The 19,713-nt window shown below is 35.9% G+C and overlaps 1 protein-coding gene and 1 long non-coding RNA gene across 2 annotated transcripts; one reads left to right on the plus strand and one right to left on the minus strand.

Annotated features, from left to right (window-relative positions):
* The first annotated feature begins 853 nt into the window (after nt 1-853).
* LOC100370920 (organic cation transporter protein-like) lies at nt 854-10,462 on the plus strand. The gene is made up of 11 exons (XM_085505240.1): nt 854-1,048; nt 4,473-4,928; nt 5,113-5,216; nt 5,381-5,535; nt 5,658-5,826; nt 6,156-6,303; nt 6,870-6,979; nt 7,076-7,293; nt 7,544-7,655; nt 9,418-9,627; nt 9,864-10,462. The coding sequence occupies exons 2-11, from the start codon at nt 4,512-4,514 to the stop codon at nt 9,931-9,933; spliced, it is 1,713 nt and encodes a 570-aa protein (XP_085361366.1). The 5' UTR covers nt 854-1,048; nt 4,473-4,511; the 3' UTR covers nt 9,934-10,462.
* Nucleotides 10,463-14,119: 3,657 nt separating this feature from the next.
* On the minus strand, nt 14,120-19,220 carry LOC144361180 (uncharacterized). Its single transcript, XR_014930925.1, has 3 exons — nt 18,720-19,220; nt 15,636-15,713; nt 14,120-14,354 (listed from the first exon to the last, which is right to left on the minus strand). It is a non-coding gene; the product is annotated as an uncharacterized LOC144361180 (long non-coding RNA).
* Between the last annotated feature and the right edge of the window lie 493 nt (nt 19,221-19,713).

Consider the following 19,713-nt stretch of genomic DNA (forward strand, 5'->3'; position numbering starts at 1 on the left):
TGAACCTTCACTGTGAAACACCTTAATAGTCACTGTACGTTTACCAACCATAGTCAGAGGCTAGGGCGTTGACTGCCGTTTATTTCTGTGTTATACTGCTATACAGTGTCGGTATTTTCATCCGCCTGGGACGTACAATATCTGTAGAAGCGAGTGAACGCGTCGTTTGCAAAAGCCCAAGGGAAACCAAACCGTAAGTGACTTATCAATGAATATTTATTTGTTGTCATTAATCTCAAATTACCAAGTTTAAACTGCTTCTGTGCACACAGGTGCCTGGCCCGTATATTTAAAGCTACTGATTTATGACTTTCTACTACTACTAACTTTAACCGACACACACTTCTGAATACATATATTTTATGTATTAGACCACAGTTGACGTGTTATTTATAAGATGTTAAAAAAGTATACATTTTAAAAAAGCAAATATAATTGATCGTAATTATGAAATTATTACGTTTGTTCACAACTCTAAATGACACCATGACAGAGTATGTTATCATGTATGATTATTTTTAGTTCATAACTGATAATATTTTAATACAATTCTCCCCTAAGCTTTATTTATAGTAAAATAGTGTACAAGTGACCTGCGGTTTGAAAATCAGCACATGTATTTAAAGGTCCATTGATATATGTTGCACTTATTTATATATCCATTGCATATCGAACTTAACTAATTGCATTCCCCGAATAGACGTTCGCGACACGCGAAGCAAATATTTTGATGGTAGTTGTTGTATAAAAAAAACAAAAGGTGAAATCGCTCTATTGTAACGGAATGATAGAGAGAAACGAGTTCACGGTCTAGTGTGGCGTGTTGTGCTTGTATCGACACCGCCATTGCGGCCACGACTTCAATACGTGCGCGTTTGACCTAATTTAATTATAAATATATGCTATATAGTCAGCTAACGCAGCCGGCCACCCCCCAACTTTCTGTGGTTTAGTCTTGTCAGAGTTCAACTGTCATAAAAAAAAACATTCACTCCAACACGTGTATCTCAATTGTGCAGGTACGGAAATTTGGGTCATAGCAAAACCGGTGAGCATTACATACTATTTTTATACTTTGTTGTTACGTAGATTGCATACTTGACTTGGAAGATTACCTAGTACCACCATGTCTGTGTCAATAAGTTTGTTATTCATCGGTTGGGTGGGATTTCACCTTTCCAAAATCGACGAACACTTTCGCATTTGAATTACTTTGCTTATTTGACCATGTGCTCTAGCCTGCACGCCGCTTTCTGTGGCTTTTACAATTGCTTGCAGAAGGCGTTCGAAAATACGAGCAAGCAGCTATAGTCGCTTAACATAGACAGACATTATAATTGTGATTCTGAATTATTCTTGGGCCACAATTTCAGTACGGTGCGCCATGCCAATAACCAAGCACAATATGACTGTCAGAAAGAGTTGTATTTTGAAATTTCCATAGAATCAAAGACTTTTTATGATCGGTGGACCAAAGTTCAAATTCTACCTTAGGCTGAACATCAAAGGTTCGACCCCTACCCTGGGTGAGTGTGCCACAGACTCAATGGGAAGACCAATTCCACTGGCCGAGTTTCATTCACTAACGAATGCGACTTTGGGGGAACCTTGGTTAGGGTCCACAGGTGCTTGTGTTCGACCGAGCCTGGTTGACGCCAGGATAGCGCATTAAAAAAATGCCATTTGACAGAGAGATGGCCACACAGCCCTGCCATGTAGTCCCAAACATGAATATGACTTGTGTGGCAAAATGCACTATGTGTCAGCACTAGCACTTGCAATTTGCACATACAAAAAAAATGTCAGGAGAGACAACAGTGACACTCAATGTCCAGAACTGTCGCCTGGTACAACAAATATTTAAAAAAAAAGACTTTGCGGGGCACAGTTAAGGGTATAGGGGAAAGTGAGACGCTCACAATGATCACGTGGTGTGCTAACATGATGTGCACAGTAATTTACCTTGTTAAAATGACGACGTGACGTGAGAGACAGTTCTGGAATCTCAATCATGTTTATTAAACTTGGTTGTGGTGATAAATAAAAATCCTATACCACAGTAGTCGTCAGAAAAAATAACACGAAATTGAACTAAGTTCAATGAACCCAAACTGACGTGTGTTGAATAGTTGGCGAGGCGTTCAGTTTTAAGGTTACGTAATAGATGTGTCCCGCGTATGTTATTTGTGTCTTTTTGGCGTGTTAACAAGGAGCGAATCGCCGCGGAGATAAAAGCCTCTCGTAAATAAGTACCAGCTACTCAATGGGTCACCGAGTATCAATAGAATACATAGAATACTAAATATTTGATCACAACGATTAAATTGTGGACCTCATGGCGACCTTTTGAAGCAATGTCTGAGCGAGTGTATTCATGTTTGACTTCACACTGAATTGTGGAGTTGTCCTAGTTCCCATGTGTGTTTGCAGAGCACACCATTTAGCTCCAGTGAGTTCATGTATGTTAGTTATGTCGATGTATACGTAACCAGAAATAACGATTAAATCCGCGTATATACAACAAAAAATAACTTCAATCAGTTTGTGCAAGAAATTTGTTTTTGTTCGTTTGTTCGACAATGTGCTTTCGTCTACACGCTGGTTTCTGGTCTCATTGCGTTTTCTTGTAGTGAACTTTCAAACACGCTTTATATTAGTACGATTCAACAGTTACGACCACTTATCCAAAGGACGTCACTGTAATTCAGACTAGAGCATTACGGTGGTACTATGTGGGACCTACGAGCATGAGTGAGGACAGTTGCAGTGGGGTGCGCCTACTCAAACTCTTAAACAGAGACGGCGGCCCAGGTTTTGCATGGCCACGGTGGGTGAGATCCCTCACCATCCCTCGCGCCGAAGCCGCGAGTGTTTGCGACATAGGCGCGACCTCACCTGGGGGGGGGCAATATAGAGCATAGAATAACATGGAAAATTCTTGTTCGCGGTAGCCCGCTCCAGCAAACGATGCATTTTAAGTTTGAAGGAAAAATTTATGATAAATTTTAGACCTCATCACTCCACATTAAACAAAAGAAATGAACTATGACACTCCTGATGAGTGAGGTACTTTGTATTGAGCATATATATATATATATAAAAATGTACGAATTCTAATTTTTCTAATTTAATTTAAATCTAATTGTCAAAAATTAAAAGCACGCTGTATAAAATGTATTCACAGCATACTAGCTTAGATGATACTGTCCACATTTCATTACGTTTATTACAATCATTATATAAAAAAAATAATGTATTACCGTTTTATTAGATCAAGACAAATATAAATCACCTGTCATCATAATGGCATTTCGTATACTATTTTTTAAAATTACGTTGATTATACGTTGTTGGCCCAGACAGTGAAGTAAAGGTAAAACATGCGCTGGGAGTTTTTAACGAAGAAGTCATTTGAATTGATTCACAACGGGTTGGGCAATGTATGCGGATAACTTCTTTGCCTCCTACCCTAAGTGTAAAATCAAGGAAAAGACAAGGAAAGTAGGTATTGCTCACCGGGATGATAGACGACCTCGTAGTTTCGTTGTGATAAATCCATGGGCTTTGAAGTATTCCCAGTTGGGCCTGGCAATTGTTTATTTCCAACACACCAGCTCTGCAGGTTTATAGATTAAAGACAGTTAAAGCCCCGGACGACATTCCATGAAACACAGACTCGGGCCAAAACATCCACACTCCGACAAAGGCGCACTACAAGTAGCTTTTCAGTTACGAAAAGTGTGGACACAAAAACTCAGTAAACTGATGAACAAGAAAAACAACCACGTTTCTATAAATTTATGCACCGAATGAATAGCGATACATTTTGAATTGAATCCCTCTGGTCGAAATGGAGAGGTGATTAAGGAGGGGGTCTAATGTCTAAATTCTATTTTTATCGGGTTGAACGGAGTATTCAATGACGTATACAATGTTTAGTATTATTCATAAATATTATTATTATACATCTGTCACCGTAACGCCATAAGTTACAGCGTGCCGTGATTTTGTAGTATTTACGGGTTATTTTCATCCTACCATATTAGGAAACGCGAATTCCAATTATGGAATTATTACGCGCGTAAGCGTCCTCTAATAATACAAAAACAAACATGGTTGCCACCAGAGTTTGACCGGACTCCACACAAAGAAGTTCGCTGATTCTGTTCTAAATATTCTGAATTTCGGCATTCCCATGATGTATCCTTGGAAGGAGAAGATGTATAAATAATAAGTTTATTACGAGAATACCTCAAAGTATGCACTCAGACAGTATGCCGCGCATCTACCTCCGCTGTGCTTCGGTCGATACTCCAGCTGCACTGTCTTCGTGCATACTTTGAGGTATTCTCGTAAAAACCTTATAGTATTAATGTTTCTATGTACATCGCGTAGTTACGTGATGTCTCTAAAGACCAGAAAACAGAAGAACATGCGCAGTTCAGAATATTTTTTTTTCTTAAATATTTAAGCTTCATGTAGATTCTGGAAGTATAAAAGAAACTGCCAATATGACGAAGATTAGAGGAACCACGCATAAATGTAGGAAGTTTGACGATATACTTGTATATCTTGGTGAATTTGGAACATATCAGAAATGCTGTTACTATCTACTTTGTCTCATGGCCATCCTGCCAGCGTGCCATGCATTCGCACAAGTGTTCTTAGCCGCTGAGACAGATCATTGGTGCCATGTTCCGGAGTTTAATGAAGTTAAATGCAGTTTGAACAATTCAGTACCCTTTTGCCAAGATATGATGAAGAACCTTAGTATACCATTAGAAGAGAGCTCCGATCAGTGTGGTGGTGGTTTGGTTTACAGTAATTGTGAACGCTATGAAAACGTGACATACACCAATGATACTATAGAATGTAATCATGGATGGATATATGACCGATCACAGTACAAATCATCGATATTTCAGGAGGTACGTATAAAAGTAATAGATGATAACAGCATATATCAGATTGATATTATTCTTTAAACTTTAAATTATCCAATTTTTTTTTTACTGATTGTCCACGTCCATCCGCAATTCCGCAAAGTTCTCTGTTTTCTTAGGTGTGTGTGTTTATGCACTATTTATATGGGAAATGTATGGTTTATTGCAGTTTGATTTAGTGTGTGGTCGCTATTACTTAGGAGCACTATCTTCTTCAGCACACATGGCCGGTTTGTTTATTGGATCGGTAGGATTCGGTGGTCTTTCTGATAGGTCAGTGAATATTCAATATATTCAATACGTGCGTTCTTATTGAATAAGCAACTTCAAATTACTACTTCATCTATTTTACATTTTGAAATGACAATGCAATCGATTTATGATTACATTGTATCCATGACTTATGACGTAATCTCCATCCCCAACATATATTTCAGAATCGGGCGTTTACCAGCGTTGATGGTAACCGCATTGTGCATGACGATTTCGGGGACAGCCTGTGCCTTCTCACCAAATATCCAAGCCTATTCCATATTCAGGTTGTTCGTAGGTGCTTCGCAGATGGGAATGTTTATGGTGACCTTCGTTTTAGGTAAAAAAATGTTACTTGGCACTTTTAAATAACCTTATATCTTTTGTTCTTTTAATTATATTTTACAGTTGATTACTATATAATTAACAACTTATTTTATTTTCAATATCTTGACACTGTAGCAACCGAACTTGTTGGACCCTCAAAGCGAGTGTTCGCTGGAGCTGTAATAGAATTTTACTTCAGTTTTGGATATATGCTATTAGCATTTTTGGCTTACTTCATCAGATACTGGTGGATACTGCAGTTGTGTTTGTCATTACCGGCCTCGATTTTCTTAATATACTGGTGGTAAGTGAATTTTTTGAAGGAAACATGTCTGACAAAGTTGATAATTGGGTAAATGAAGGAATCTTTCAATATTTACTACAATGTATATTCGACGTTAGCAACCACTTAAATACGCTTAGAAAGATGATGCATTCAATTGAGATATTTTTCAAGATTGTCAAGCACAATTGTCGGCATTTTTCTGTGATTGATGATAAGGAATTACACATCGATGATTGTAATTTAACATACAACCTTATTGAGTACCCATTGTGAAATATATATATATCATATTGAGATATTACAATGAAATAGGAGTATAACTACATTTCACATCTCAACATTGTAAGGCTTATTCCGGAATCACCAAGATGGCTGATTTCAGTGGGAAAAACTGAAAAGGCAGCGGCAATCATTAGAGAGTGTGCTGAAGTTAATAGAGTTACTGTTCCGAACAGCGTGTATGAAGAGTTAAATGAGTATACCGGGGACCTAAAGGTACATTACATCGCAATTATATTACTGTCTTTTAACAGACAAACTGATATGTGCCTCACGTGGAACGACAATCAATCGATGGCATTTGAAAACACATATTACAAATGTGATAGTTGTACCAGCTTTATTCGCTGTATATGCAGTTACTTCTAGAAATGATTTGTTTTATAAACCATTTTAATAGTAAAGCTATTTTGTTATTAGCCTGCCATTTTTGACGATAGTTTGCAAACAAATATTGAGATGTGCGTATGTATGTGTACATGTAATTTCGATTGATACCACATATTTGTCCTCAAATGAGATTGACCATTATTATGCTTACATGTATTATTATATTCTGCATGTTTGTGACATCAACGTGGAATGCGCCCGCATCCAGTGGCGAAGCGGATTTGCTAAATTACGAATTAAATTTTTGTGTTTTGTGTTTGAATGTTCATATGTGTGGCTGCATTTTCGATTAACCAAAATTATCGCATTCAATGGTTGAATATATATTATTTGTGAGACTTTCAATGAAAGTAGCTTTATGCATGGCAAATTTACATGTACGTAACAGACAGAATACACACAACGAATTTGATTTCCACCTACAGCAAAATTCTGGAAGTTTTCTTGACCTTCTTCGCCTACCGAACATGAGAATGAAATCTCTGAATCTCTTCTACAACTGGTAAGAACAAAAAAAACATAAAAAAATAAGTGATTTTGTTAGTAAAAAGCAATCAGTGTGATCATTAACCATGGATATGTCTTTTCATTTGAACAGGTTTACTATCAGCTTAGTGTACTATGGGCTTTCACTTAATACGTCCAATCTCGGTGGCAACGACTACTTGAATGCTTTCCTGTCAGGAGCAGTGGAAATACCAGCTTATACGCTATCAATATTTCTTCCTGAAACTCGCTTTGGTCGTCGATGGTCCCAGTCATCAACATTGATATTAGCGGGAGTGGCATGTATACTTACGTTGTTAGCTCCAGTTTGTAAGTGTTTGTAAATCTTTCACACTAAATAATTCCGATGTTCGAATTCATATTATCGATCTTGTTCTCCGGTGAAAACAATACATATTCAACATCATAATATCCCGTATAGTGAAATGTCCTAAACATACTACGATTACCTGCACAATATCATCATCAAGTCAATGAGATATATCAGATCTATTTTGGTTTATATCCAAGAAACTGAATACCATATAGTCGTGCAAATATGTTTTCATCTTTTTTTCAGGCAAAATGCAATGGATTGGTATTACTTTGGCCATGATCGGGAAATTCTCTGTTTCCGCCGCGTTTGCCATTGTCTATATTTTTTCTGCTGAAATCTACCCAACTCCTGTAAGGTGAGATTATTAATGATAGCTTGAAGCTATTAGCAAAAGCATAAGAACTGGAAGTGCTGTTAGCATATATGACTGTTCAAAAACTTGTTTAGGCAATAACAGTTATGTATTGATAATGTGGCCTAAACATTTAAAATGAATATAATTATGAACAATGTTTGTAACATTTAGTGAGCATTTTATGGTTGAAAGATATTATTTAAACTCAAAGTATCTTGAGAATATTGAATTTGTTCATAACATTGCAAGTTTATGTTGCTTAGAGTATAACACACCATCACAGGAAATGATACATTAAAGGTGCTGGCTAATGCTATATCAGTGAGTTCACATAGTAGAATGTAGAGATTCTTGACACGTGACGTTCACATTCATTAATAATTATCTTAACACCAGTGTAATCATAGAGATATTGGTGTAAGTGACTTTCAAATCAGAATTGGCTTAACATAGACTATATTTGCCATGTCCACAATGTCCTTATTAAGCAGTACAGTCCTGCAACCTATTCACAGTACAACCATTGTTCATATTGGAATACGTGGTGCTACTAATACGTGTGTGGTATTCAACTAATTATAATCAATAGTGCATTCTAATAATATTTATCTCTATCAGAATTTGCTTATATATTTACATCTGAAACCTGCCTTAAAGGGGAGCAGATGTCTGGCACTCTGTACATACAATTTCAGATCTATGAATGCATTCTGTCGAGAAAAACAACGTGTATGTGCTGCGACATGCCCTAAATATCGGGTATAAAACGGGCTTTGAAGTAGACAAACATCCGCTTTGCCTGGCGTCATTTCGCCTCTAGAGGGCCAGTCGATGATGTCATCAGTGAACACTGATAATTGAACCCATTCATTCTAGTACGTCAATCCCATTGAAATGCTACTATGAAAGACCCTGTTAACTGAAAATTTAAAAGTTGAAACATGGCGAGGTGTTCTGCGTATGAATTCCATTACTATTCATGTTAAGTTTCTCGAAATCCAACATACAAATTACGTTGTTGGTTGCGAGAAATCGGCAAAAGAACTAACCTGTAAGTGAAGACACGTACAGCGTTCTAGCTATAGTAAACAGTGAGTGAATAAATATTGTACGAGTTAAAACTAAATTACGTCACTTGAACTACAATACTCATTTCGTCCAACTTCCCACTTTTTAATCGATCGCTTAATTTCCGAAGGCACGGTATTTTCTTTTTTTTCACCATGTTTCTTTATTATTATTTATGTACAGCTAAATCTTGCTAAGCATTCAAAAGAGAGAATGTTTGCACCTATTATGTATATTTTAAAATTGTCTTTTGAGTATGTTCCACTATTCACAATTCTACACAATTTTAACACTCTATAGCCAAGACTGTTTGGATAATAAAAAGCAAAAAAAAATTTCACTCCCATGTGCCCACAAACCTGCATCTCCACCTTAATATATGCTCTTGGTGCTAACCTGTAACATGTGTAGCCAGACATGAAATAACTGACCTATTTGATGGGAACTTCATCGATTTCATGCCATGTCATGTCATGGTTAATATTAACTAAATTGTGTAGATAACTCATAACACTACGTACTGAGTTTTTTAAGCAATCTCACAATTTGTTCATTATTTTTCATTGACATATATGTTAATTTGCAGCGTTTGAAATATGTTTTTGAGTAATTTCAGTTAAATTATTATTACGTCAATGTTAACTGAATGCTTTTGATTTTCAAAAAACGAGACTTAACTTCTCTTTTTACGCAGAACCATAGGATTGGGTCTCTCGTCCATGTGTGCTCGCATTGGTGGTATTCTAGCACCACAGATGATATTAATCAAAACACTATGGGAACCATTACCAATTATTATATTTGGCGCGACATCAATTTTGGCTGGATTAGTGACATTACTGTTACCGGAAACACGTAATCAGAAACTACCAGAGACGCTAGAGGAAGGCGAATTATTTGGAACGTGAGTATTTATTCATAGAGATATTAAGTTAATTCCACAATTTGTTATACTAGTCCGCGTGATTGGAAATAAGACTGGACAAACAAAACTATTAAATGAAGTGATATACCCATATCTTGTATAAAAACTCTTTCATGAATGAAATCGCTTCAGTAATGTAACACATATCTTACACTCAAATACTTTACACACTATACTTACATAACATTATTTCCAATTATGTATTGACTCTTTAGGGCATATGCAAAACTATCAGTTGATGATGGGGAAAAGAAAGATCAAACTGTGCTGGAGGCAACTGTGTAAGGATCTGTATGTACCATGCAAAACCATGCTGGAACCGTGGCGCATGCAGTGCCATCTCATTTCGATGGCTGACAGTACTAACGGGCAGAACAATCAACACACAATAGGGTAGAACAATCAGCACATAAATATTGTATGTTGGCTTTTATTGTCTTAACTTCGCGAAACCTTTCTCGGAGAGATCTCGAGGGGGAAGAATAGATTATAGACAATTATTTTCCAATCTATGAAATACTTATGTTACATCATATTATTAGTATTGTAAATAGCTAGGCGATAAATACATAAAATGTATTTGTTATAATATTATATTAATGGGTTATACTTGTATCAAGGACAAACCTAATTAGCAATCTCATGAAAACCCACTCTTTGACTTATTAATGAAAAATAATTCCCAAAATTGTTTTCATGGCAACAGTATCCTAATCTCTGTTGAAATCTAATTAATTCATATTAAGAGCTGAAAAATTGTATGAAAATGTATAAATTAATTTTTTGAGTTATGAATAAAGATTCATTCCCAAAATGGTTGTTTCCATGGTAGCCGTGTTTGTATCTGTACCAAAATGCGTTTGTGATTTATCAAGGGCAACTCTTAGTAATTTTATGAGAATTAGAATTATCTTGCCAACAAACAAACAAACCAAAGCTGAAAATAAGTACGTATAGATAACAAAATAAGGTTACAACCATTTAAATATCATGTATGGCTATTCTGTCACAACTAGGGCAATTAAGCAAATAAAATGCCGTTTATTTCTGGACATTCAACAAAAAAATTTGAAATTAATACACATTCGCTTGGGTTTCTTCCCTAAACAATGTATGTAATTTGTTATATATATCAAATGAATGTAAAATATACACAATGGTGTTTTTATATTGTGTAAAAAAAAACAAAAACAAAAACACCATGATGTTTTAAATGACAACATTTAAAAATAAAACACATTTGAATCCAACTTGTACTGGTTGATTTAGTATTTGAATTTTCACCAAAATATTTATATCCTACATTAGCAGCTACCACGATTTTACAATTTTGTCTGAATACATTACTGTTGTTAATGCTGTAGTGTTACCTTCACTATCTGTATAGTCGGGTCTGTAGCCCTTTGACCCAACGTATGGCTACACTGTGTGACGCGCTTTGGCGTGGATGGACTTCGGTTTTCGAACTTCCGTTGGGAGGATGCGTGATGACCGAGCCGAAGACGTGACGTGACGTGGCGTGACATGTAGCAGGGCGATTTTTGTGCCGTACGTGTAACACACATAGTGCATGTTTACTTTGATTTATTATACTATTTACCTCACGTATATTCGGTGTCATACCTGTTGACTGCTTTTGGAACTACTTGAGATTGACGCCCACTGTTTGGATTGATGAGAGATAATAGGGAAAATACATACCTTGTTCAGTTTTATATAGTTTCATATTCTGTACATGTGCATTATCATTTTGTTATTCAATCTGGAATGTGAATTTATGAAATATTTGATTGTAACACTTATTTGACAATTTAATTGTTATTATATCAAGTCTTGGGCAGGTAAATGGGTATGAATAGGTCACACGGCTATCATGGGAGTCATCTTGGATTTTACATGGTCAAATGTCACATAAAATCGCAACTTGTTTTTCTCATTCTGCATTCGGAAACAGTGCATATGAAGAGTATCGTATGTTATCTCTTCTCCTCGTATCGATACGGACTTTGCTGTGGTGTGTATAGTGCACGTTTTTATGAACCCGTGACAAATTGCGTTTCTATGTTGGTGAGTTGTGAAGTCCACGTTTGCTGGGAAAGGCGATATTGTCGGAGATAAGTAACCATAGGAAGCAGAATTGCATATACTAATTCATGATTTCACTATCCTCCATCCACCTGCCACTTACAGGTGCAAGTACATACCACGGGTAGCAAGCTCGAGGGACAAGTGGCCAGTGATAGTTAGCAAAGCTAATGGTCAACCGTGCGAGCTGGAAATACTGAAGGATGTACACGATGTTAAGTTAAAAGAGCGAACATAACCGTTGTTGGTACTAGAATTCAAAACCCATAATCTTGTGGTGACCCCTGAATTGTTTGTAAATTACAACCCGAGGATCCGAGCTTTAAATGAATGAGTGAATGAAGTTTATTTCACTATAAACATATATACATATAATAATATTCAAATAAACGTGATATATAAACAGATGAGTAAATAAGTTTATAATTTGAATTTTAGATATGTATATAAATTGTTTATAGTGAGGATCATGAAAATAGTTCCATAGAACTAGTCTAGTCCATTACCCTTATAAAAAATGAACAAAATAAATAATATTAAGTCATATACAGGTACATTTAAATAATTGAATAAATTTAAAATCTTAAATTAACAAATGATTGTCCAGATAAAACAGTGGCAGAATCGGTAGGGGCCAATCAAAACGATAATTACCAGTAGGTACCATTATATATGTCTTTGTTGGCAGTGGAGGTTCTAACTGACCAAGGTCGAAAATCGGTTGGCGATATAATGTAGGAGGTTAGCTGAGCTCTGCCCATTATACAGCTAAATGCCATGCCATACCACCCATAATAACTTGACCGTGTAAACGGCATCTTTAGGTCAATGTTCAAACGTTTGTGTAGGAAGCGGCGTATGAACTGGGACATTTAAAAATACTACTTTAGCAAGCCATGTGTTTTAAGTGGTTTAGATGAAAAACAGATTTGGGTCCGACAATTCATAAATTGGCAGACATGACGTGTTTGCTAAATTCGTGTTGAATAAGTCTGGGTTAAACGAGGAAAAAATCAACAGTTATTAAAATAACAAAAACAAATGTATGATGTTTAGAGCGGATTCCCGGGGTTGCAATTACACTCAGGTTCCCATGGCATTGCAATTACTAGGAGACGCAAATAACCAGCAAAGGTATGTTATTCAGTTTTATGAATTGTGCTCTATGGAAAACACAACTAACTGACACGTCAACTAGTGCATACAAATTACAATAGTTTCAACAACAGCAATATAAAGATTAAGGTGAAAATTAGACTGTCGACAGTTCTCGTGCCTAATAGAGTCGCTTATTTTTAAACGCCGTAGGCATTTTAACGAAATGCCAAAAGCATGTCAAGAGTGGGCCGGGGGGCCCCGAGAGACTGTTACAGCATGTAACGCCCTCATGCGGCATTACGTGGAAATTGCCCGGTGTCGAGACTTGTCAAATTACGTCATACACCGATCAACCAATCATGAGCGAAATGGGTCACCAATAAACAGGAAGTAGTAGTAGTTTAAATACCTGGCCAGATATAGGTGGTTATAAGTGTCCGGTTGTGTAGTGTAGTATTTAAGATGTGATTGAACAGTAGTAATGTAGGCGCAAATCAGCATGTGTTGAAATGGAGGCGGAGCGTATTAACCGCTAGCCAAGGTGTACCTTCTTTTAAATAGGGTCACCCAGAGTTCCACGAGTCAACTGACCCGGTTAGTGTCCCTGTTCAAGTGGTGTTGACTTCAAAATCCGGCAGTAGGTCTGCGGTTTATTTACTTGGAATTACACAGACCATGTTTCCAACGTCATCTTCTAGAATATTCTAATTAGTATGTGACATTAGGTTATATTTAGGGCCATGACACCCAATTCTCAATTCAAGCTAATATATAACACCTCCACCCTACAAGAAGAAAATCTTGTGAAAGTTTTCGTTTCAAAATAAAATTACATTATTCGAAGTAAAAAATTTAAAAACGTTAACATAACTTAACTACAGGCAATCCACATACCTAATCAGTAGCAAACTTTTCATGCAAAACCTTGTAACAAACTATCTGCAATCACATTATTTTTTCCACTAATATGTCTGATATAAAGTACAAACTCCACCTTACTAACATCTGGTTCTTATATTTCTTATGGATGAATGTACACGAATTATGGTTTATATGTACAGTAACAACCAAGATATATCTCAACGTACTGATATGCGTATATTAGAGAGGACGTTTCATTCTTAATAGTTGAGTAACTTCTCTGATGTTTGTCAAACTTCTTTTAGAAATAACAGACGGGATGGTCATTTCATAATAGATCTGATTGCAACAATACTTCCAAAGCCCCTATATCACTTGCTTCCACATTCAGCTTAAATTGCTTATCAAATCGTGAAGCCACATAAACTGGTGTGTTTAGAAAAATGGATTTAATATTCACAAAGGTCTCATCACATTCGTTGCTCTATTTAAACATTTGACATTCCCACGGAACAAATCAGTAAGGGGTGATACAACATCAGAAAAAAATATACGAAATTTGATATAGTATCCAGTCATTACAAAACAATCTTTTAATTCTGGCTTGGTTGTGTGAACCGGGAAACTGATCCTCTATGTTGTCTTCAATTGGTGTTCTTGACCTATTGCATGACAGAAGGTTACAATGGCTGTACCAAACTCACTCACATTTACATGATTGTGTAGTGCATTTATAATTGTGTATGGTGATTGTACCTTATGCAGTGTATTTATCATATTATGTAGTGCATTTACCATAATATGTTGTGCACATATCATGTTATGTGGTGCATTTACCTTGTTATGTTGTGCATTTACTATGTTATGTGGCGCATTTACCATATGTGGTGCATTTACCTTGTTAAGTAGTGCATTAACTTTGTTATGTAGTGCATTTACTATATTATATGGCGCATTTACAATGTTATGTAGTGCATTTACCATATTATGTGGTGCATTTACCTTGTTATGTAGTGTACTTACCTTGTTATTGTGTGTATTTACCATGTTATGTAGTGCATTTAACACGTTATATGGTGCATTTACTTTGTTATGTAGTGCATTTATCATATGTGGTTCATTCATTATATTTGGCGCGTTTATCTGTCGTATGTGGTCATTTACCTTATCATGCAGTGTCTTTATCATATTATATAGTGCATTTACTTTGTTATGTAGTGAATTTACATGATTATGTAGTGCAATTTTCTTGTTATGTGGTGCATTTATCATGTTATGTGTTGCATGTACCTTGTTATTTAGTGCATTTATCGTGTTATGTGCGTAGTGAATATTTGTAAGAAAAATAGGATGTCCGCGAAAACAGCAGCGTAACAGAATCTTGACACAATGGTATAGTTAACTTTACAGTAGTTGTGGAAAATTTAGCGTATGGAATGTTTAATGTATAAAATATTCACCAGTGTAATTCGTATGACGCCATTTCAAGTTTAGTTCAACGTGGATTAGTTTGTAAACTAACTAACATATCAAATAAATTGCGAAAACCAATTTAAATCACTTAATTATGAAGGAATCTCTACCTTAGTTGGTCTATTTGACATGTACAGACTTTGTGCGTCATTCTGTCACATTATATATACATACATTGTAGTTCCCTTCCAATTGTATCCAAACTGTGTAATGTACACAAGTAAAAATAATGTTTTCACTGTAATTTCAAATTATATAATCAGTTACAAGAACAGAAAAAAAAATTAAGATAGTAAATGTTTCAACAGATCTTATTTACGCTGAAAGATACTTTGCACGCTTAACAATTTACGCGGACAACAGAGTAGACGCAAAACAAACTACAGAATACCTGTACACAATCCTTACATACAAACGAAATACAAGAAATAAATATCAAAACAATTATCACATGACTCTTGGACATTTACCTTATGTACTTGCTGTCTACCCCTGACGCTTGAAATTTACCCAGTGATACTTATATTGCTTCGTTTACGAGTGTCAGCCTGATATGGTATGAATTTAAAACAATAAAATGCAATAAAGTGTCAGTAATCAATCGTAAGTAGGCAATGATTAAAATGTGAGAGAGAAAAAACAAGTCTCACAACACAAATCATGAAGATCTATTTTGGTTTGCCTAACAACAGCTATTAGTAGTTTTTACTACTCAATTATAAAAACAGAAAACAAATTATAAATTAAGTCGCCATTGGAAATATCTCATCCATAAAGTGATTCATTACTGGATATTACTGACCATGGGCATTCTAGACACCTTGCTGCTTGACAAACGAGATTCTGATCGAGGTAACCATGAATGGAGTGCAGATTGCATGATTTTTTCGCGTTGTATAAAAACAAATTCTTGCCGAATTTAGTGTAATTTCCAGAAACAACACGAATGGTCTTGGCGTTGCATGCAGTATATAAAAGTGCACTGTAAGTTCGTGTTTCATCAGGTGCATTATAGTCATGTAATTTTTATTGAAAATGTCTTTCTAATTGAACAAATACTGTAAACTTGTATAATGTCTCCCTTTAAGTAACAGGAAATGCATATGTATGGAATTTGTCACCACGCTCAGCAAATTTTAGCTATTGTATGTCTTTACAACTAACAGTAAAATATAGTACACTTGTCTTGAGGGCTTGTAGATGTTACGTCGCCCGGTAATACTGACTTAGAAACGTTACAAGACCCTGTGCGTATCTGGCGATAGTAAAGCTTCGAGTATGTTTCGCTCTTTTCGCGTGTCGGCGATAACCACAGGCTAGCTCTACTTGGGCTGAAAAGACGGTCTTTTTCGAGACCTACGTTCGCGACTGGAGTCCCACTTGTTGATGGCGATTCATGGTCAACAACCTTGCACCGTTCACGCAATCGAACGCGATCGTCTATCATTGATACCCCAAGCCTCATAAGTTCAGTCATCGTTCACGCCATATACTATTTGCCGATCTACTTTTTCAGCCTTGGAATTTTGCAGTACTGTACCTAATTACAGCTCACACAATATGGCATTCCACGCTTGTTTTTACAACGTGTGCTTCAAAAGATTGCTCAAAAGAAAGTGAGAAAATAGTATTACGGCGTCGGGAAATATTCATTGTCTTATTTCATTTTACGAGTAACAGCTTAACATTATGAATGCACCACATAACGAGATGAATGGACACCATAACACGGCGAACGCGCAAGACAACTTGACAAACGTACCACATGATAAGACAAAAGAACATCACAAAAACTGAAATCAGAGCGTAACATGTTGAATGCACCACATAATATGATAAATGCTCATGTAAACGCACCACATATGATAAATGCTCTACATAAAATATAAAGGCACAACATAATATGATAAATGCACTACACGACATGATGAATACACTACATAACCATGTAAATGCATCACATATAGTACGGCATATGCACCACACAACAAGGTGAATGCACTACATGATATAATAAATTAAATGCACTACATAACAGGGTGAATATACCACATAATATAATAAATGCACTACATAACAAGGTAAATGCACCACATAATATGTTACATGCACCACAGAATATGAAAAATGCACTACATAATATGTTAAATGCACCACAGAATATGATAAATGCACCACGTTGTATGTTAAATGCACCACATAGCATGAAAAATGCACAACGTGATATGATAAATGTATTACCTAACATAATATTTTATGACTTGACATAGCTGTGGCGTTTCATACATCATGGGTACTTTCCATGTAGCACGAGACGTGTTTATGCTCATTTGCATAAGTTCAAATGGGCTATGTTCAAATATGTTATGTTCAAATGTATTATGTTCAAGTTAAATATTGTATTTAACTTACTGTTTATTTTATAGCTTACTATGATGTATCAAACATTAATAAGCCAAATTATTTTGCCAAATATATGTGGCATACGTGTTTTTCACCATTCATATGTTACTTGAGAACTGAAAATTCTATAGTACTATGTCATGACTATGTGAGTAAAAAAAAGTGGCTTCCTTGAAATGGATGGCCCTTTAAAAAAACATTAAAGGTTGATGGTGCTGTTTTTGACAAAATGGAGGGTCATTGCTTACGGGTATTAAAAAGACAGTCATTTGACCTCGTTCAAGGCTCAGCAACTGAATTTCAGACACTCACTAATCCTGTAACATGTATCTATAAAAAGTACAGTATATGATAATATTTATTTTCAATCATTCAGAAGTAATGTGTAGTGGGATTTAATAAATGAGTGTTATAATTGCTATTTTTAATTTAATTCAATGAATCTTACAGAGGAATTGTAATTTGTGAGTGCGTGTTCATACGTTTTCAAAAGGTCTGACTTGTTTTCATGAATGATGGCTACTCACCAGCACCTAATAACGTCAGTTTATCCATCATACTCTCGGCATTTTAGATGCATTGTTATACATGAATACATTTGTCAAGAGGTCTATATATATTTGTATTAAATCCAAATAATTTATACAAAGTGAATGGGGATGCCAAACTGTAATTTGTATGACGTAAACATACATAGATCACACTTGTCGTGGGTTCTTTTCACGAGCCATAAAGGCATTGAAAATCATTAAGATAGTTATCGTGACAAGACGACGATGTTCGGATCTCAGGCCAATAGTAATTGGGCATCATAGAACCATGGAGAATTTTTAAATAAGGGAACGAACACGTCCATCATACACGCACAGCTCTAAATGACACCAAATTTGAATTAACTGCAATGTGCGTACGTACACTTTAATACAAAGGAATCTAACCAAAAGTTTGACAATAAATACACAACTAGAATATAGCTATAACTATAAATCAAAAACTGCAAATAGCTACACAAAATCGGCTAATTGAATATTACTGCATCACCTAAATATTTTAGACTGTTTCGATAAACGTAACCGCGGTCGAAAAGTATGCAGGTAAGGCAGGGGGGCTGAAACCTGGCTGTTTGTTTGTGTAATCTTGATGTACTTTACCGGACGTAATGATGTCGAACCGGAGCAACAAACGTGACGTCAAACTTTATACAGCTTGGTTTCCATGGGTGGCTCACATCACAAGAACGTTGTACAGTACCATGCCTGACACTAGAACGACCGGGGAATGAGTTCTCAATCAGAAGTTCAATGTTGACGTAATTTGTGGCATACCGTACTTCTGGTGGATCGTCAGACATGCAGCCCCGGGGCACGATTTCTTATTCAATTTATAGGGAAACTTATTTAAATTAAAATGTAAATCAAGATGACATCACTTTGTTTACACTGCTCATTTTTAATTGGTCGAAGCCAAAGAAATTGCAAGAAACTACAAATCACGTGGCATAGTTTATTGTCTTACAACTGAATACCCTCAAGGCAACAGGAATGTTATGCAAATTAACATAAATGCATAATCGAGTTTGTTGACCCGTCTAACCAAGTTCACCAAAGTTTATTATCCTCAACTTCATACAGAGTGCTGGAAACACCTCGGCCTAAGACGTTCAAGCTCATACTACAGCAGAATCGCATCTGATGCCACTCTGACTCTATTTGGTGACACGCCTCACACCAGGTATATTCTTTGTCATCCAATAAAGTTGCTCTCTTTGTGAAGAATGTAACAATTCGTGCATGCAATATATGTATTACAAATTTCTTTATTTCTCCAGCAAAAAAAAATATTCCCTTTCTGTATAAATTACGTATGTATTTAATAGCTTACGAGCCTAAAAAGGAGGGCGTAATACATGTAAATCAATTAAACTTTGGATTCCTGACAGCATTGATATACAAGATAGGATCTGTGAGATTTGGACGTTAGTGAAAATATATACGTTCTCACATATTTTAACTCCTATGTGAAACAGCCTGTAATATTCAAATTTGTACAACTATTTGTTAGCTTTGAATGAATCTATCATATTACTATTATATTATATAATTATTAATCTAATAATATCACGAGATATTATTATAATATTATTAT

This window comes from Saccoglossus kowalevskii, chromosome 11 (assembly GCF_978046115.1).
Source record: "Saccoglossus kowalevskii chromosome 11, keSacKowa6.1, whole genome shotgun sequence".
Taxonomy (NCBI): Eukaryota; Metazoa; Hemichordata; class Enteropneusta; family Harrimaniidae; genus Saccoglossus; species Saccoglossus kowalevskii.